At 48.0% G+C, this 21,604-nt stretch overlaps 1 protein-coding gene across 3 annotated transcripts in view; it reads left to right on the forward strand.

Moving 5' to 3' along the window:
- The window catches only part of LOC125635193 (dedicator of cytokinesis protein 2-like), a 344,043-nt gene that overhangs the window by 102,872 nt on the left and 219,567 nt on the right, over positions 1-21,604 (forward strand). For all 3 annotated transcript variants that reach the window (XR_012668261.1, XM_048846557.2, XM_075128207.1), the window contains exon 18: positions 8,365-8,554. Coding sequence is in view for 2 of the 3 variants with exons in the window: in XM_048846557.2 (XP_048702514.2) it covers positions 8,365-8,554 (190 nt within the window). In the remaining variant the exon portion in view is untranslated. The remainder of the gene's footprint in view (positions 1-8,364; positions 8,555-21,604) is intronic.

The raw sequence follows: 21,604 nt of genomic DNA on the forward strand, positions 1-21,604 counted from the left end.
GGCCTATGATGGGTCTGTTACGAGTCAATATTTTCATCAGTGACTTGGATAATGAAGTGGAGAGTGTGCTTATAAAATTTGCAAATGACACGAAGCTGGGAGGGGTTGCAAGCACTTCAGAGTACAGGGTTAGAATTCAAAATGACTTAAAATTGGAGAATGGGGCTGAAATATACAAGATGAAATTTGGTAAAGACAAGTACAAAGTAGTAAACTTAAGGAAAAATTAAAGGCACAGCTACAAAATGGGGAATAACTGGCTAAGCAGTAGTACTGCTGAAAAGGATCTGGGGGTTATAGTGGATCAAAAATTGAATATATGTCAGCAATGTAATGCAGTTGTAAAAAAGGCTAATATCATTCTGGGGTGTATTAATAGGGGTGTTGTATGTAAGACACTGGAGGTAATTGTTTTGCTCTACTTGGCACGAGTGAGGCTTCAGCAGGAGTACTGTGTCCAATTCCAGACGCCACACTTTAAGAAAGATGTAGACAAATCGGAGAGAGTCCAAAGGAGACAAATAAAAATGATAAAAGGTTCAGGAAACCTGACCGACGAGGAAAGGTTGAAAAAAAAAAAAAAAACCAGGCATGTTTAGTGTTGAAAAACGAAGCCTGAGGGGGGACCTGATCACAGTCTTCAGATATATTAAGGGCTGTTATAAAGAGGACGGGGATCAGTTCTCTCTGTCTGCCGAAGGAAGGACAAAAAATAATTGACTTAATCTGCAGCAAGGGAGATTTAAGTTAGATATTAGGAAAAACTTTCTAACTATAAGGATAACACTGGAAGAGGTTTCCAATGGAGGTTTTAAAGAACAGGTTAGACAAACACCTATCTAGGTGTACTTGCTCCTGCCGCAGCCTATGGGGCTGGACTAAATGACCTCTCGAGGTCCCTTCCAGCCCTACATTTCTATGATATAGGTTATTCTCTGCAAGGCTGTTGCCTCCCTGCTTCTGCTCCATGACATGATGCCTCTGCACCACAAAGCTGCACTGATTTCAATATCATGTCATTGCAAACTCCTGTCTAATTTGCTGCGCCGTGCCTCTGTCTTCCTTGGCTGTTCCTGCTTCCCCAAATTCTCCTTCCCGTTGAGAGGCTGTATTTCAGGCAATTTTTTCTTGGGTGGATTAGATTAATAGATTTTAAGCTCTGAAGGGACCATTATGGTCATCTAGTCAGACCTCCTGGGTAACACAGGCCACAGACCTTCACCCAGTAAACTCTGCATAAGGCACAGAACTTCTGTCACGCTAGAGCAGATCTTTCCAGTCTTGATTTAGAAACTCCAAGTGATGGAGAATCCACCACGTCCCTGGGTAAATTGTTCCAACTGTTAATTACCATCACCATTGAAACTTGTGTCTTATTTTAGTCTGAATTTGTCCAGCTTCAGCTTCCAACCGTGAGATCTTGTTCTGCCTCATACTGTGAGACTAACGAGCTATCTGCTGTCAGAAATCAGTCACTGTTGCAGCTCTAACTGCACCTCTGTCCCCTTCGCAGCCTCTCTGAGGGCAACCCCTCAGTTGTCAGGTCTCCTACCTTTACCTCTGGGGTGGACTCATACAATTCTCCCATTTTTAGACCTGGCCTTGGGCTACACCGTGCATACACACTATGCATCCACTATGCATACACACTGGTGCAGTTCTTCCCTTTGGGAGTTTGACCCGTGGTGAGTACAGTACCCAGACAGCCTTCTGAAACCAAGCATTGTTTAATTTTAATAGTCGGAGTAAAGCATTTAGAGGAAAAGATTTTAAAACAACAGTCTATGCGCATGTCTGTCTTACCTACCAGCTCACCATCTCCTGCTGGTAACCTAGACAGGCCTAGACTGCCTGTGTGAGTTTGAACAGCATCTCAGCAGCTACCTCTCCTCTGGGAAGAGAGAATCTCTTTTTGCTCCTTTGTCCTTTTCAGTCCCCACTTTTGGCCCTGCTTGTCCAAACCAGTTCAGTAGACTCCACAGGAGGTCAAGGTAGAACCTTCAGAGCTAATGCCCCCTCAGTTCCAAGGGCTGATTGCCTGCTCGCATTCTCCATCACATGAAAGCTGCTGGCCTGTCTCATGAGACCACAAAGGACTCACTGCCATGCCTAAATCTTTCAGGCCCTTCTTCTAGGACACCATTTTGTTAATTCAAAATAACAGTACAAAACTCACAATCTATGCAGGCTGCAAGGACCCAGGGGCCTTTTGCTCTGGTCCTCTGTGTTCTCCCCTCTCTCTCTGCTCCAGGGCCAGTCACAAGAGCAAACCTCCCTCTTGCAATGGTCCTCCAGCTGAGCTCTCCTTCCTTCATAGGGATCACCTGACCCCTTCCTGGCTGGATATGATAATCAAACAGGGCTGGATGGCCCCAGGCCTCTAGCCTTTAAAGGGGAAGCCCACCTTGTTACAAACCCAATATAGATCATACAGTATTCATAAATTATTAGAGTGGCTCCATGTCCATCACAATCTCTTCCCTGCATTGGCACTTGTAGATGGTAATCTAGTTGCCTCTTAACCTTCATTTGGATAAACTAAATATATCTAACTTCTTATGCTTCTCACTAGATGGCAGGCTTTCCAGAACTTGAGTCATTTGAGGGTTCTTTACTGAACCCTTTCCAATTTTTCAACATCCTTTTTGAAGTGTGGACACAAGAACTGAACCCAGAACTCCAGTAATGGCCTCACTAATACCACTCCCTGCTCCTATTTGATATTCCTTTGCTTACACACCCAAGGATCATATTTTATTTATTTTCTGCCATGACCCCTAAGTCCTTTTAATTGTAGCTGCATTCCAGGACACATTCCCCCATCTTATAAGTGTGACCTACATTGTTTTTAGATGTATGACCTTGCCTTTGGCTATGTTAAAACTCATGTTTTTAAAATGAACTTCCTTATCAAACTATCCAGGTCAGCCTGTATAGGTGACCAGACCCCATCATTATTTACTACTCCTCTAATTTTTGTCTCATCTACAAATTTTGCTAGCAATGATTTTATATTTGCTTCTAGATCACTGATAAAGAAATTAAATAGTATCAGACCAAGAATATATCCATGTATGGCTCCACCAGAAATACCATCACTCAATTACAGTTCCCTATTTATGATTACTGTGATGGGTTTGGTCACAGAGACCCCCTTGGGACTGTCACCTGACATGTTGAGATTACCTCTGAGCCTGTTTTCCCTGCCAGCTTGGGACTCCAGAACCCTGCCTTGTTGAGCCAGACACACTAGCCTGCTGCAACACAGACCCAGGTCTGGTCCACGCCCCCAGAGCTGCAAACTTTAACCAAAAACTGCTCAGCAGGTCACCTAACTCCAGCACCCAGACACCCAGTTCCCAATGGGATCCAAACCCCAAATACATCCATTTTACTCTGTATAAAGCTTATACAGGGTAAACTCATAAATTGTCCACCCTCTATAACACTGATAAAGAGATATGCACAGCTGTTTGCTCCCACAGGTATTAATCACTTACTCTGGGTTTACTAATAAACAAAAGTGATCTTATTAAGTATAAAAAGTAGGATTTCATAGAATCATAGAATATCAGGGTTGGAAGGGACCTCAGTAGGTCATCTAGTCCAACCCCTGCTCAAAAGCAGGACCCATCCCCAATTAAATCATCCCAGCCAGGGCTTTGTCAAGCCTGACCTTAAAAACTTCTAAGGAAGGAGATTCCACCACCTCCCTAGGCCACGCATTCCAGTGTTTCACCACCCTCCTAGTGAAAAAGTTTTTCCTAATATCCAACCTAAACCTCCCCCACTGCAACTTGAGACCATTACTCCTTGTCCTGTCCTCTTCTACCACTGAGAATAGTCTAGAACCATCCTCTCTGGAACCACCTCTCATCCTTCTTGTAGTGTGGGGCCCAAAACTGGACACAGTACTCCAGATGAGGCCTCACCAATGTCGAATAGAGGGGGACGATCACATCCCTCGATCTGCTCGCTATGCCCCTACTTATACATCCCAAAATGCCATTGGCCTTCTTGGCAACAAGGGCACACTGCTGACTCATATCCAGCTTCTCGTCCACTGTCACCCCTAGGTCCTTTTCCGCAGAACTGCTGCCTAGCCATTCGGTCCCTAGTCTGTAGCGGTGCATTGGGTTCTTCCGTCCTAAGTGCAGGACCCTGCACTTATCCTTATTGAACCTCATCAGATTTCTTTTGGCCCAATCCTCCAATTTGTCTAGGTCCCTCTGTATCCTATCCCTGCCCTCCAGCGTGTCTACCACTCCTCCCAGTTTAGTATCATCCGCAAATTTGCTGAGAGTGCAATCCACACCATCCTCCAGATCATTTATGAAGATATTGAACAAAACCGGCCCCAGGACCGACCCCTGGGGCACTCCACTTGACACCGGCTGCCAACTAGACATGGAGCCATTGATCACTAAGACATTTAAGTGATTTCAAGTAATAAGAGGCAGAACAAAGTAAGTTACCAAGCAAAATAAAACAAAACATACAAGTCTAAGCCTAATACATTAAGAAACTGTGACAAAGTTCCTCCTCTGCCTTGGTGGGTCCTGCACTTATTGGCGGATTTGCTTGCCTCAGAGATTCACGGCAGCCCTCAGTTTGGCCACTTTTGCTAGTGGCTCAAACCTGCCATTCACTCAGCTAACCTCATCACTGGCCAGCATGGGGAAAAGGAAGGAGAACAATCCCCACAGTCTCTGCTGGTCCATCTAGTGGCTCGGGGGACAGGTCAGGGACTTTCTCCTCTGGTGGGACACACAGTCCAGGTCAACTCCTCCTGTACCCAACAGGGAGTTGGGGCTATGGGAGGAACACAGGCCCGCCCTCTACTCCGGGTTCCAGCCCAGGGCCATGTGGATCACAGCTGTCTACAGTGTTTTGTGTAACACCTGTATGACAGCTACAACTCTCTGGGCTACTTCCCCATGGCCTCCTCCCTACACCTTCTTTATCCTCACCACAGGACCTTCCTCCTGATGCCAGATAGCATTTGTACTCCTCAGTCCTCCAGCAGCACACCCTCTCACTCTCAGCTCCTTGCACGCCCCTCACTGACTGAAGTGAGGTCCTTTTAAAACCAGGTGCACTGATTAGCCTGCCTTAATTGATTCTAGCAGCTTCTTAATTGGCTCCAGGTGTCCTAATTAGCCTGTCTGCCTTAATTGGTTCCAGCAAGTTCCTGATTGTTCTGGAACTGCCCCTGTTATGTTTCTGACACGGTTTACCCCCATTCCGGACACTTGTCCTTTCTGTAATGTGAGGGAAACCCTGGCGCACGTGTATTTAGAGTGTGCCAGATTGCAGCCCCTTTTCCGGCTCCTCACAAATATTCTATTACGCTTCTGGCTTCATTTTTCCCCCCACCTTTTTATCTATACACTTCCCATCCGTGGCCCCACAAAGTCGCGGGATCTTCTGGTCAACCTCCTCCTAGCTTTGGCTAAAACAGCCATTTATAAAACCAGAGAGAGGAGGTTGGCTCATGAGGCGTCCTGCGATTGTAGGGCCGTTTTCCGATCCTCAGTACATTCACGTATCCGGGCGGAGTTCCTCTGGGCAGCGTCCACCGACTCCCTTGACACCTTTGAGGAGCGGTGGGCACTGTCCGGGGTTCTCTGCTCGGTGACCCCGTCCGGTTCCCTCCGTCTGACCCTCTGATTGAGGGAAAGAGCGAGAGCCGCCAGCCACAGCCGTTAGTTGCTGTGAATACCATCATTATTGTCTTCTAGGAGGGGTCCTATAATACATGGGTGTACCCCCCTCCCTCCCAACCACCCACCCCGCAGCCGTGCCCATCTTGTCGGGCACTCTTAGGAGAAAGAGGGTTGGTGACCCTGGGCGTGGCACTAGGTAACTCGAGAGGGTGGAAGACCACGAGTGTCGAGGAAGCCCCCCCGCTCTAGGCCACCAGGTAATTCAGGAGGGTGGAAGACCACGAGTGTCGAGGAAGCCCCCCCGCTCTGGGCCTGGGCTAACCTGAACACCTCTCCCTCCTGAAAGCTGTTGTGTTATACCTTCTGACTGCGTTGTTTTGTTGCTAAGTTTTTCTTTATCCTTTTGTACTTTCTGTAATTGTTACAAATAAATTTCTTTTCTGTTTTAATAAAAAAAAAAAAAAAAAAAAAACTGCCCCTGTTATGTTTCTGACACGGTTTACCCCCATTCCGGACACTTGTCCTTTCTGTAATGTGAGGGAAACCCTGGCGCACGTGTATTTAGAGTGTGCCAGATTGCAGCCCCTTTTCCGGCTCCTCACAAATATTCTATTACGCTTCTGGCTTCATTTTTCCCCCCACCTTTTTATCTATACACTTCCCATCCGTGGCCCCACAAAGTCGCGGGATCTTCTGGTCAACCTCCTCCTAGCTTTGGCTAAAACAGCCATTTATAAAACCAGAGAGAGGAGGTTGGCCCATGAAACGTCCTGCGATTGTGGGGCCGTTTTCCGATCCTCAGTACATTCACGTATCCGGGCGGAGTTCCTCTGGGCGGCGTCCACCGACTCCCTTGAAGCATTCGAGGAGCGGTGGGCGCTGTCTGGGGTTCTCTGCTCGGTGACCCCATCCGGTTCCCTCCGTCTGACCCTTTGATTGAGGGTAAGAGCGAGAGACGCCAGCCCCAGCCGTTGCCGCTGGGGATACCATCATTCCTGTCATCTAGGAGGGGTCCTATAATACATGGGTGTCTACCCCCCCCCCAAACCGCCCACCCCGCAGCCGTGCCCATCTTACCGGGCACTCTCAGGAGAGGGAGGATCGGTGACACTGGGCGTGGCACTAGGTAACTCGAGGGGGTGGAAGACCACGAGTGTCGAGGAAGCCCCCCCGCTCTGGGCCCAGGCTAGCCTGAACACTTCTCCCTCCTGAAAGCTGCTGTGTTATACCTTCTGATTGCGTTGTTTTGTTGCATAGTTGTTTTGTTTCTCTGGTAATTCTGTAACCGTTACCAATAAATTTTCTTTCTGTTTCAAAAAAAAAAAAAAAACTGCCCCTGTTATGTTTCTGACACGGTTTACCCCCATTCCGGACACTTGTCCTTTCTGTAATGTGAGGGAAACCCTGGCGCCCGTGTATTTAGAGTGTGCCAGATTGCAGCCCCTTTTCCGGCTCCTCACAAATATTCTATTACGCTTCTGGCTTCATTTTTCCCCCCACCTTTTTATCTATACACTTCCCATCCGTGGCCCCACAAAGTCGCGGGATCTTCTGGTCAACCTCCTCCTAGCTTTGGCTAAAACAGCCATTTATAAAACCAGAGAGAGGAGGTTGGCCCATGAAACGTCCTGCGATTGTGGGGCCGTTTTCCAATCCTCACTACATTCACGTATCCGGGCGGAGTTCCTCTGGGCGACGTCCACCGACTCCCTTGACGCCTTCGAGGAGCGGTGGGCGCTGTCTGGGGTTCTCTGCTCGGTGACCCCGTCCGGTTCCCTCCGTCTGATCCTTTGATTGAGGGGAAGAGCGAGAGACGCCAGCCCCAGCCGTTGCCGCTGTGGATACCATCATTCCTGTCATCTAGGAGGGGTCCTATAATACATGGGTGTCTACCCCCCAACCACCCCCTCCCTAAACCGCCCACCCCGCAGCCGTGCCCATCTTACCGGGCACTCTCAGGAGAGGGAGGATCGGTGACACTGGGCGCGGCACTGGGTAACTCGAGGGGGTGGAAGACCACGAGTGTCGAGGAAGCCCCCCCGCTCTAGGCCACCAGGTAACTCAGGAGGGTGGAAGACCACGAGTGTCGAGGAAGCCCCCCCGCTCTGGGCCCAGGCTAGCCTGAACACTTCTCCCTCCTGAAAGCTGCTGTGTTATACCTTCTGATTGCGTTGTTTTGTTGCATAGTTGTTTGTTTCCTTTGGTAATTCTGTAAGCGTTACCAATAAACTTTCTTTCTGTTTCAAAAAAAAACAAACAAAAAAAAACCTGCCCCTGTTACCTTACCCAGGGAAAAAACCTTTTGTAGTGAAATGGCCCACCTTGATTATCACTACAAAAGGTTCCCCCCCCCCCCCCCCCCCGCTCTCCTGCTGGTAATAGCTCACCTTAAGTGATCACTCTCGTTACAGTGTGTATGGTAACACCCATTGTTTCATGTTCTCTATGTATATAAATCTCCCCACTGTATTTTCCACTGAATGCATCCGATGAAGTGAGCTGTAGCTCACGAAAGCTTATGCTCAAATACATTTGTTAGTCTCTAAGGTGCCACAAGTCCTCCTTTTCTTTTTACGAAGTCTAAGTATATTACGTCAACACAGTTACTGCTATCAACCAAATTTATCAAAAAATGCTGAGTCATATAGGTTGAATCTTTTATGTCCTGCCCATTCTGATGACACACTTTGGATTTTAGGGTGACATCAGGAAATTGGAGGACTCCAGCTCTTACCTGAATCTGCCTTTTACGAGAAGTCTATTAGAGTCAAAGACCCTTTCTGGTTCCTCATTCCGAGTGAGCGGTGGCATGGCTGGTATGGGCATATCTTCCCGGGACAGCTTCCAAATCTCCACCCTCGTCTGCTCCACCAAACTAACCCAGAATGGTATGTAGGAGTTTTCCCCTGCTTTCAGCAGAAGTGCACACCACAAACTTCAGTGTGACACTTCTGCGGTATGCCAGCGTGCACATCACAACATGCCAGTGTGACATTGCCATACTTTTAAATAAGCTGTATTCACTTCCTACACATCTGTATATGTTTGTCCACCCTGCACACAGCTGCACAGCCCATCAGCCCCCTTCAGGAGATCCTTTAGGATACAGCTGTTAGTTACAGGGTATAAACACACATGTACCAGCATGCATGGGCAGCCTCTTGCCTGTGAGGAAAATGCTTGGGAAACTGCAAGGGGTCAAGCCAGAGTCAGTAGTGAGAAGCCAGAGCCACAGGTCAATCCAGAGGTCAGGAACTGGAGTAAGCAGGGTAGCAGGGAAAGAAGGGTTCAAGGCAAGGGCAGGACAGAGGCAAGGCTGGGTGCAAGGCAGGAGCAGCGGGAACAAGGTAACACAAGAGCAGGCACAATGTTGGGCATGAGCATTGAGAAGCCAGTTAGCTGCAGCTGCTGGCTTAAGAGCTGGCCTGCTAGACCCTCCAACCAATCAGGTGATGTGGCCAGTCAGGCAGCCTGCTACAGGCCAGCTGTACTGATGAGGCTGCCTGGAGACTAGCTCTGCTGCAGGCCCTCACAGTGCCCGCCTCCCCATCGAGGGTGCCGTCTAGGGGCCTTGGGGCCTGGTTTCTTGGGGTACATGTGGTGAAAGGCTTGCAGGAGATCTCGGGCATGGATGTGTTCTGCAGGTTCTCAGGGGGAGGGATAGCTCAGTGGTTTGAGCATTGGCCTGCTAAACCCAGGGTTGTGAGTTCAACCCTTGAGGGGGCCATTTAGGGATCTGGGGCAAAAATTGGGGATTGGTCCTGCTTTGAGCAGGGGGTTGGACTAGATGACCTCCTGAGGTCCCTTCCAACCCCGATATTCTATGATTCTATATGATTCTATGAAAGCTTCTCCTCAGTTATTTGAGTTTGTGAAACATTTGTCTGAGACATACCTGTCCCAGTCAATTAGATACCCAGCAAGAGTCTAGAACAGGGGTGGGCAAACTACGGCCCGTGGCCACATCTGGCCCGCCAGCCCATTTAATCCGTCCCTCGAGCTCCCGCTGGGGAGTGGAGTCGGGAGCCACTCTGTGTGCTTGTGCCATGGCTCTGTGCGGCTCTGGAAGCAGTGGCATGTCCCCCCTCCGGCTCCTACATGTAGGGGCAGCCAGAGGCTCTGTGCGCTGCCCCCACCCCAAGTGCCGCCTCCGCAGCTCCCATTGCCGCCTGAGAACGGGGCAGCATGCAGAGCTGCCTGGCTATGCCTCCACATAGGAGCCAGAGGGGAGAACGTGCCGCTGCTTCCAGGAGCTGCTTGAGGTAAGCACCGCCCAGAGCCTGCACCCCTGAGCCCCTCCTGTGCCCCAACCCCCTGCCCAAGCCCTGATCCCCCTCCTGTCTTCTGAACCCCTCTGTCCCAACCTGGAGCATTTTCCTACACCCCAAACCCCTCATCCCCAGCCCCACCCCAGAGCCCTCAACCCCCCCCCCGCCCCAGCCCAAAGGCCCCTCCCACACCCTGAACTCCTCATTTCAGGCCCCACCCCAGAGCCCGCACCTCCAGCCAGAGCCCTGACTCCTTCCTGAACCCCAACCCCAATTTCATGAGCATTCATGGCCCACCATACAATTTCCATACCCAGATGTGGCCCTCGGGCCAAAAAAGTTTGCCCACTCCTGAGCTAGAATATATCGAACCACTTATTTTTCTTGGCCCCAAACAGTTATAGGTGGAAGAGGAGTATGCAGTGGGAAGGGATTCTTGAATAATAATTTTTAGAAGGGAGATGTAAAAACAGTGTAAATCTTGAGGGAATCTTGTAGCTGTAACTTGAACTTGAACATAACAGGGTGAATCTGTTTTGTGATTTGGAAAGACCTTGTGTACGGATAGTCCAGCTTTGCAGAGAGGCAAGTTGATCACAGATTCCAGGCAGACAACCACTCCTTATCCCCTACCCCAAAACCAGGTATTGGCTGGCGGGACTGGTTGGTATACCATTCATAAGTTGTCTTGGCGATTTTTAACTGCCCTGGAGTTCTTGGTTTACCTGTTGGTTGTGGACAATGATTTTGTTAGTGGCAAGCATTGACAATTCGGCAAGGATCTCTGTGTGAGCACAATGGTGGAAAGTATAGTTAGCAACAAAAAGAGTCTTGCTTGCTGGAGGCATCTCTAGCATTGATGTAAAAGTAAACTTGGCGTGAGGTGAGGAATCAGGGACAGCCAATTATCTTGATGATAAGTTTAGAAAGTAACGTAGGTACTGTTCAAGGACTTGATTGACCCACTCTGCCTGACTCTTGGTGCTTGTATAAAAGGCCATTGAGGTTAGGGTGTCAATACTCAGATGGCATAGAAATTCTTGCCAGAAGTGGGAAATAAACTGGACTTCTTGGTCAGATACCATGCCTGTAGGCAAGCCGTGGAGACAAAAGATGTTGTTCATAAACAGACAAACTGTCTCCTGAGCAGAAGCACCTGGCATGGACCAAAATGTGCCAGCTTGGTTAAGTGGTCAGCCACCACTAGAATAGTACTGTGGCCTTGGGAAGGTGGTAAATCTATGATAAAGTCCATGGGAAGGATGGCCCAAGTCCAGGGCAAAGTGAGTAGGGGCTGGACGAGACCCAGCAGTCTTGAATGAGGCAATCTTAGTCCGGGTGCAAAGATCACAGGAATCTACACAGGACGCAACAGAGGCACATATTGCTGGCCACCAAAACTTCCTGGAAACCAGGTCTTGAATCTTTGAATGGCCAAAGTGGCCTGCTAGGGGAGCATGATGGCAGAATTTTAGGATTCGAAGCAGAGTGATCCCTTCAGGCGCATAGATGTGTCCCTCATGTTATAGGATCCCATTCTGGAATGTGAAGGCTGCAGAGGTCTGATCCTGGTCAAGGTCTAAGACTTGATGGGTTCACTAAGTAACAGAGTGGATGATGCATAACAGGTTGGAGGTTACTGTTGACTAATATACGCTGACTAGCATACATATATATTATGTTAATAATACTACCCACAATATATATTCCAAGCATTTAAGTATGCATATTATTAAGCATTAATATAGCAGTTATATAGCCCAAATTGGCCTGTGATAATCCTGTTCACTTACGTTAAGTATCCCATACCATCTTACATTAACTGAAGTAAACTTTGGCTTAAAGAGATAGGAAAACTGTCAGTATCAGGACATATAATTGGTTTTCTCATAGCAACAAAAAGAGTTAGCCTCAGAACCCTATTTACCCTAATACAGGCCTAGGAGGGTTCTTTTTGCCCCCTAGGACCTGGAATGCATGTACTCAGAGCAAAGGTAAGGGTGCATCCACTGTGTATATACACCGGTGCAGTTTCTTCCCTTCAAGAGTCTGACCAGTGGTGAGTACAATATCCAGACAGCCTTCTGAAACCAAGCATCGTTAAATTTTAATAGTAGGAACAAAGCTTCTTTTTCGAGGAGTGTCCTCTTTAGATGTCTTGACGCCCTACTGGAGAGTGATAAACCTTATGAGGGCAAGCTCGAACGGATGCTCACAGAGCAAAGTGAAACCCTCCACCTCGGCATCCGCAGAGCCGAAAGAAACTCGGAACCAAGCAGCGCAGTGGTGCCACCTGCTGTACCTATGCTGCTCAGCTCAAAGCCCTTGACACCAGCGACTACAGTTCACATTCCTGGGCCGCCAGTAATGCCATCCCCAGTACCAAAGTCCACGGTTCCACAACAATTCACAAGACATGCAGACCTAATAATCTCTTCAACACCTGAATTCCCTCTACTCGGTACCGAAGGTACTCCATCCAGATTAGTACTGAGCCACTTGAATACTCCATCTGGATCAGCTCCCCCTCCCTCCAGTGATGGTGAAGAGGAGGATGATGCAGTGATATATACTCCTCGTCACTCCTCACTGCAATCTGGACCATCTCAGCTACCAGCATGTCACCCATCTTCAGAGGCACGTGCTTGGTAATGGCACCCATAGGCACCACCCCACATGCCTTTCCCACCGAACTGGCCTTACTGGAATCTGTGGGCAAGGTACAGGGCCCACCACTGCAGGCCTCCTTGCCCACCAAGATTGAGAGCCGCACAATCCCTATTACCACCTATCCCAGCATCCTCAGAAACACAAGAGGAAGTGACGGAGGAAACTGAGGACATATCTGATCAGGAAGCCTCACCATCTGCACACCTCTCATCTTCGTCACCAGACGAAACCATAATGCCGCCACCACTGGGGATGATTTTAAGGCCTTTCAGGTAGCAGAATCGTTAGACATTTCTTTAAAACAGGTACCTGAATCTCAGCATAAGCTACTGGACATACTCCAGTCATTTCCATCAGCAAAGATAGCTTTACTGATTGATGATGCTATTATGGGGCCTGCAAAAACCATCTGGCAGACACCAGCAACAGCTCCCACATCATGCAAAAAATAGGACAAAAAATATTATGTGCCATCTAAAGGGGCTGAGTTTTTATTTACTCACCCTACACCAATTCACTAGTGGTGGAGGCTGTAAACGAGAGGGGAAAACAACACAACTCTGGAATAACCCCATACAACAAAGATTGGAAGAGGTTGGATTTCGTAGGCTGCTAGGCCTATTCCTCTGCAACACTTCAGTTCCACATAGCTAATTGTGCAGCTCTCCTGGTGAAACACATGCACACCATCTTTTCGAAAATGTCAGAATTTATTAACAATTTGCCTGATGATAAAAAAGAACAATTTAAAGCGAATATAGCTGAAGGACATCTCATCACCAGGATGGCCTTGCAGGCCTCTCTGGACTCCGCAGACATGGCAGCATGATCTATCGCAACATCTGTGGTTATGTGCCGGGGATCCTGGCTCTATCTCTCGGGGTCCCCCAGGGAGGTCCAGGCAACAGTTGAGGACTTACCCTTCGAAGACCCAAAATTATTTGCAGCCAAAACGGATGAATCTTTCCACACCCTTAAAGACTCAAGGGTAACCTTGAAATCCCTGGGTATCTACACACCTGCAAATAAAAAGAAACAGGGCAGGTTTTATATCCAGAGATTCCAATCACCACCATACGCACAAAATAGACAGTATGAACAATGCCGCAAGCAAAGGCAAACCAGATGTTGACAGCCAAAAAACAAACCTTCAACGTCCCAACAATCCAAAACTAGACAGCAATTTTTAAGGTGTGGTTGAGGGCACGAGACAACCACTTATTCTAATGCTAGAAACAGACTCTACCTCCCGACTATTCAGAGATTGTCACCTTTTCACCTAGTTTGGTGCAGCATCTCGACAGACAGATGAGTTTTAGAAATGATCCAAACTGGTTACTCCATCCCCTTTATCTTCATCTCACCCACCCGTCCTCCCCATCCCTCTTCAGGGACCCCTCTCACGAGTCACTGTTGCAACAGGAAGTAAATAACCTTATTTATCTAGGTACAGTGGAACCTGTACCAACTCAGCACAGAGGGAAAAGGCTCTGTTCAAATTATTTTCTCACGCAGAAAAAGACAGGCGGATGGAGACCCATATTGGATCTAAGGAAACTCAACAAATTTGTAAAAACCTAACATTTCAAGATGGTGACAGTATCAACCATAATTCCAGTGTTAGAAAAGAGGGACTGGCTTTTGGCCCTCGACCTGCAGGAGGCGTATTTCCACATTACCATCCACCCATCACACAGAATACTCTTGAGGTCCACCCTAGGGAAACAACACTTCCAAAACAAAGTACTAGCCTTTGGCTTGTCCACCACCCCAAGGGTTTTCTCCAAAGTTCCAGCTGTCATGGTGGCACACCTCCACAGACATGGAGTCATGATTACCTTGGATGATTACCTCATAGAATCATAGAATCATAGAATATCAGGGTTGGAAGGGACCTCAGGAGGTCATCTAGTCCAACCCCGTGCTCAAAGCAGGACCAATCCCCAACTAAATCATCCCAGCCAGGGCTTTGTCAAGCCTAACCTTAAAAACTTCTAAGGAAGGAGATTCCACCACCTCTCTAGGTAACGCATTCCAGTGTTTCACCACCCTCCTAGTGAAAAAGTTTTTCCTAATATCCAACCTAAACCTCCCCCACTGCAACTTGAGACCATTACTCCTCGTTCTGTCATCTGCTACCACTGAGAACAGTCTAGAGCCATCCTCTTTGGAACCCCCTTTCAGGGAGTTGAAAGCAGCTATCAAATCCCCCCTCATTCTTCTCTTCCACAGACTAAACAATCCCAGTTCCCTCAGCCTCTCCTCATAAGTCATGTGTTCCAGTCCCCTAATCATTTTTGTTACCCTCCACTGGACATTTTCCAATTTTTCCACATCCTTCTTGTAGTGTGGGGCCCAAAACTGAACACAGTACTCCAGATGAGGCCTCACCAATGTCAAATAGAGGGGAACGATTACGTTCCTTCAATCTGTTGGCAATGCCCCTACTTATACAGCCCAAAATGCCATTGGCCTTCTTGGCAGCAAGGGCACACTGTTGACTCATATCCAGCTTCTCATCCACTGTAACCCCTAGGTCCTTTTCTGTAGAACTGTTGCCTAGCCATTCGGTCCCTAGTCTGTAGCAGTGCATTGGATTCTTCCATCCTAAGTGCAGGATTCTGCACTTGTCCTTGTTGAACCTCATCAGATTTCTTTTGGCCCAATCCTCTAATTTGTCTAGGGCCCTCTGTATCCTATCCCTACCCTCCAGTGTATCTACCTCTCCTCCCAGTTTAGTGTCATCCGCAAACTTGCTAAGGGTGCAATCCACACCATCCTCCAGATCATTAATGAAGATATTGAACAAAACCAGCCCCAGGACCGACCCTTGGGGCACTCCACTTGATACCAGCTGCCAACTAGACATGGAGCCATTGATCACTACCCGTTGAGCTCGACAATCTAGCCAGCTTTCTATTCACCTTATAGTCCATTCATCCAGTCCATAGTTCTTTAACTTGCTGGCAAGAATACCGTGGGACACCATGTCAAAAGCTTTGCTAAAGTCAAGGAACAACACGTCCACTGCTTTCCCCACATCCACAGAGCCAGTTATCTCGTCATAGAAGGCAATTAGATTAGTCAGGCACGACTTGCCCTTGGTGAATCCATGCTGATTGTTCCTGATCACTTTCCTCTCCTCTAAGTGCTTCAGAATTGATTCCTTGAGGACCAGCTCCATGATTTTTCCAGGGACTGAGGTGAGGCTGACTGGCCTGTAGTTCCCCGGATCCTCCTTCTTCCCTTTTTTAAAGATGGGCACTACATTAGCCTTTTTCCAGTAGTCTGGGACCTCCCCCAATCACCATGAGTTTTCAAAGATAATGGCCAATGGCTCTGCAATCCCACCCGCCAACTCCTTTAGTACTCTCGGATGCAGCGCATCCGGCCCCATGGACTTGTGCTCGTCCAGCTTTTTTAAATAGTCCCAAAACACTTCTTTCTTCACAGAGGGCTGGTCACCTCCTCCCCATGCTGTGCTACCCAGTGCAGTAGTCTGCGAGCTGACTTTGTTCGTGAAGACAGAGGCAAAAAAAGCATTGAGTACATTAGCTTTATCCACATCCTCTGTCACTAGGTTGCCTCCCTCATTCAGTAAGGAGCCCACACTTCCCTTGACTTTCTTCTTGTTGCTAACATACCTGAAGAAACCCTTCTTGTTACTCTTAACATCTCTTGCTAGCTGCACCTCCAGGTGTGATTTGGCCTTCCTGATTTCACTCCTGCATGCCCGAGCAATATTTTTATACTAATCCCTGGTCATTTGTCCAATCTTCCACTCTTGTAAGCTTCCTTTTTGTGTTTAAGATCAGCAAGGATTTCACTGTGAAGCCAAGCTGGTCGCCTGCCATATTTACTATTCTTTCTACACATCGGGATGGTTTGTTCCTGTAACCTCAATAAGGATTCATAGAATCATAGAATATCAGGGTTGGGAGGGACCTCAGGAGGTCATCTAGTCCAAGCCCCTGCTCAAAGCAGGACCAATCCCCAACTAAATCATCCCAGCCAGGGCTTTGTCAAACCTGACCTTAAAATACATGCTTTAAAATACAGCCAGCTCTCCTTTCCCCCTCATGTTATTCTCCCAGGGGATCCTGCCCATCAGTTCCCTGAGGGAGTCACAGTCTGCTTTTCTGAAGTCCAGGGTCCGTATTCTGCTGCTCTCCTTTCTTCCCTGTGTCAGGATCCTGAACTCGACCATCTCATGGTCACTGCTGCCCAGGTTCCCATCCACTTTTGCTTCCCCTACTAATTCTTCCCGGTTTGTGAGCAGCAGGTCAAGAAGAGCTCTGCCCCTAGTTGGTTCCTCCAGCACTTGCACCAGGAAATTGTCCCCTACACTTTCCAAAAACTTCCTGGATTGTCCGTGCACTGCTGTATTGCTCTCCCAGCAGATATCAGAGTGATTGAAGTCTCCCATGAGCACCAGGGCCTGCGATCTAGTAACTTCCGTTAGGCACCAAGACAACAAGAAGCAATAAACGCCACACAGAGTATGATAACCGTTTTCACGAGCCTAGGGTTATAGATAAATGTGCAAAAGTCTACACCGATTCCCGTCCAGAAATTGGAATTCATAGGCGCCTGTCCCAACTGTTCAACAGCAGCAGCAACGCTATCTCAGCAATGCTTCATCATGCTAGTCAATTTAATTTAGACATTGATCAACAGCCCATAAACATCAGCCAGAACAGATTTACAGCTCTTGGGGCACATGTCAGCAACAGCATTTGTTATCAAACACACCAGATTTCACATGAGATGCCTACAGGCCTGGCTTCGAACAGTGTACATCCTGCACAGGCACAACTTAAACAGATGTGTTACAATGCCACGCAGGGGCAAAGACTCCCTAAAATGGTGGACACAACCAAAGAACGTTTGTTCAGGAGTCCCATTTCTACAGAGAACTCCGACCATGACAATCACTGTTAACAACACGGGGTGCTACTACCCCTGAAATGGATCTTTACTGGCTCCCGGTGGAGCAGATTACTGCCATACCAGTGAAAAAGGTCCACAGTAATTGTCTTCAGTACACAGCAGTTTATTGAGAAGGAATTACATAAGTGGCAAAGGGTTATATTAAGCACATAACTCCTTTATGTTAGACATAAGTGCTATACATTAAGAGCTATACATTCCTCTTAACAAGTCTCTCTTTCACAAACATACACAAACAGGCCCTGTGCTAGCATCACACAGTTCCTGCTTGGCAAACAGAGAAGGTGGTTACCAATTTTATAGACGGCTTCTTTCCTCCTGGTCTGGTCTTTTCAGCCCTCTGGTCTGTCTTGGATTCCCTCGAGGCCAGGCCTCGGCTGCCTTGAGACAACCCCTCTGGTTCACAGTCCTACTCGAGCCCACGGAGCAGAGGTTTGGCTGCTCTGTCCAGCAGCGTTGCTTTTCCAAGCGTCAATTAAGGAATCCCCCCAACGGTAATTTACTTTGCTTGATTCTTGCACCCTTTTCCCTCGAAGGAGTCACATGTCTTACAAGCACACCCAGGGGACGTGTGGTTACAAATTTTTACCTAATTAGTATTTTAGAAGGGGCGGGAGGGGTGGTACTGAACGAAGATCATCCCACGTATGCTCCTATGTTGCTGGAGCATTGCTTAGGCTGAACGGCATGAATAGGTATTTGTAGAAGCCATATAGAGTGTGAAAGATGGTCTTCCACTCGTCTCCCTCATGCACGTGCACCATGTTATAGGCCCCACTCATGTCTAACTTCATGAAAATACGGGCTGCCCATAGTCAGTCTAAGAGCTCATTTATAAGTGGAAGTGGTTTCATACAGTTAGTTTGTTCGGGGCCACATAGTCAATACATAGCTGCAAAGAGTCATCCTTCTTCTTGACAATAAAGTTTGGAGAGCCCTCTGGGGAGGTGGACAGGTGGATGACACCCTTCTGAATGTTCTCCTACAAGTATATGTGGATAGCCTGAAGTTCAGGTTCAAAGAGGGCATATATCTGACCAAATGGGATCTTGGCTTTAGGCTGGAGATTGATCAGGCAATCATAAGTCCCATGTGAGGGCAGGATGTCTGCCTTCCTCTTCTCAAAAAACACTGGCAAAGTCACAATATTTGTGGGGGATCTCGGCCACAGCAAATGGAGCTGTAGGGGACGATCAGGGTCCTAGCGGTCTTGTTCCTTGATGATCAGGGTCTTGCAGTGTATGACATGAACCACAGAGCACACTGGTCTGGTTCTCAGATCCTGGGAGACAGGATAATCGGCATAGTGGGAGCTAAAGTGTAGGGTTTCCTGCCAATGAATGTGGGGGTCATGGGTGTTTAGCCAGGACATGCCTAGGATGACCGCACATGGGGGCCCAGCATAGTCCAAATTGTAGTGTTTCCTGATGCGCCGAAGGTTGATAACCATTAGTGGCAAGGTCTGGTGGGTTACTGTTCTGTGGAGAGAAGAGACCCATCTACAGTCTCGATCAGATCTGGTGGGAACTGCATGGGCCATGGCAAGGTTCAAGTCCTTAACATTACCTGAGGCCCCTGACTTGGCTTGGGTCTCTAGGTGAATTTCTGAGCTTATCAGCAGTTGAATTATAGACGTATTTGGAGTTGCATCAGAAACTGACTTGGGGGTCCTGCTCTGCCCACTGTGGCCCATGGGTGCTATTAACTACTGAAGGAAAGAGAAGACCAGCTCTGTCTGGATTGATTCCTTGGAGTACGGGACCTGGTGTTTCCTGGTCCCAGTTCTGCCCAAGTCTTCACCAGACACGTCAAGGCAAGATGTCTGCGTTTCCCACAATATAAGCACAAGCCTAATGCCGGACATCAGTGTTTCTCAGATTCAGAGACTTGTGGACAAACTTGGTTGGCTTGCTAGAACTTTGATGCCAGAGAAGTTTCAGAGTAGCAGCCGTGTTAGTCTGTATTCGCAAAAAGAAAAGGAGTACTTGTGGCACCTTAGAGACTAACCAATTTATTTGAGCATAAGCTTTCGTGAGCTACAGCTCACTTCATCTGATGCATAAAGTGGGAAGTACAGTGAGGAGATTTTATATACACACAGACCATGAAAAAATACACATTGTAAGGAGAGTGATCACTTAAGATGAGCTATTACCAGCAGGAGAGTGGGGTGGGGGGAGAGAAAACCTTTTGAAGTGATAATCAAAGTAGGCCATTTCCAGCACATTTCCATGAGTTAAAAAGAACGTCTGAGGAACAGTGGGGGAGGGGGGGGGAAGGGGGGAGGAATAAACAAGGGGAAATAGTTTTACTTAGTATAATGACTCAACCACTCTACTCCCAATCTCTATTCAAGCCTAAGTTAATTGTATCGAATTTGCAAATTAATTCCAATTCTGCAGTCTCTCGTTGGAGTCTGTTTTCAAAGTTTTTTTGTTGAAGGATACTCACTTTGAAATCAGAAATCGAGTGACCGGAGAGATTGAAGTGTTCTCCGACTGGTTTATGAATATTATAATTCTTGTCATCTGATTTGTGTCCATTTATTCTTTTACGTAGAGACTGTCCAGTTTGCCCAATGTACATGGCAGAGGGGCATTGCTGGCACATGATGGCATAGATCACATTGGTAGATGTGCAGGTGAACGAGCCTCTGATAGTGTGACTGATGTGATTAGGCCCTATGATGGTGTCTCTTGAATAGATATGTGGGCACAGTTGGCAACAGGTTTTGCTGCAAGGATAGGTTCCTGGGTTAGTGGTTCTGTTGTGTGGTGTGTGGTTGCTGGTGAGTATTTGCTTCAGGTTGGGGGGCTGTCTGTAGGCAAGAATTGGCCTGTCTCCCAAGATTTGTGAGAGTGGTGGGTCGTCCTTCAGGATAGGTTGTAGATCCTTGATAATGCATTGGAGAGGTTTTAGTTGGGGGCTGAAGATGACGGCTGGTGGCGTTCTGTTATTTTCTTTGTTGGGCCTGTCCTGTAGTAGGTGACTTCGGGGTACCAGAGAAGAACCCCATGGCTGGGATGTCATGAACTGGAAAACTGAGGTACGCTTGTGGTGCCGCTTCATGAGGCAATTGTCGATTCAGATGCACAAGTCAATCAGATAGTTCAAACGAGGCAGAGGCTCCGCCTGCATGAGCTTGTCTTTTATATAATTTAATCCCAGGTGGAAATGCTGGTGCTATGCTGCCTCATTCCACCCGACGTCAGAAACCAAACAATGAAATGAAGTGGCATATTTGGCAACGGGTCTATTTCCCTGCTGTAAGGCCTGAAGCGTTGTCTCAGTGGTCCATATACAGTTGGGATCATCAGAGATAATGGATGTGGCTTGAATGAATTCCCCTAATTGTCACAAAACGGGGCTGGACTGTTCCAGGAGGGGAGAAGCCCAGGCCAAGGCCTCCCCAGTCAACAAGCTTAAGATGAGCCCCACACAGGTCTGGTCCATTGGGAATGATTGAGGGCATAGTAAGAACAGGAGCTGATGTTGGTTTGCAAACACCCAAAACGTGTCCTGTGTGCCATCAAATTTGTCAGGCAGGAGAATCTTCGGCTCTGGGGTGGGGGTGGAGTTGGGGGAGCCAACAGAGCAACGGCACCTGCAAAGCCAAATTCTGTGATTACAGGACAATTACTTGCTCCTGCACATTCTGGACAGCATCCACCAGTTCTGCTGGGGCCTTAATGGGGTCCATGCTTGCTCCAAGGACCCCTGGTCATAATTTTTTAGGGCTGTTCAATCTCTCAGGTGACTGGGATGAGGGTGGTCTAGCTTAGTGGTCAGAGCAGGTATCAGACCAAATGGTTGGAGCAGGCTTTGGGACCCAAGCATCCGAGCCAGGGACAAGGGTCAGAGCCAGAGTCAGTAGTCAGAAGCTGGAGCCAAGGTTCAAGCAGGAGGTCAGGAACAGGATATCAGAGCCCAGGGTCAAGCTGGAGTCAGTAGCCACAAGCCAGAATCATTAATCAAACTGGAGAGCAGGAACTGGAGCAAGCTGGTGGCAGGCAAAAAGGAGTTCAAGGCAGCAGCAGGACAGAGGCACGG

Source organism: Caretta caretta, chromosome 4, assembly GCF_965140235.1.
Source record: "Caretta caretta isolate rCarCar2 chromosome 4, rCarCar1.hap1, whole genome shotgun sequence".
Lineage (NCBI taxonomy): Eukaryota > Metazoa > Chordata > Testudines > Cheloniidae > Caretta > Caretta caretta.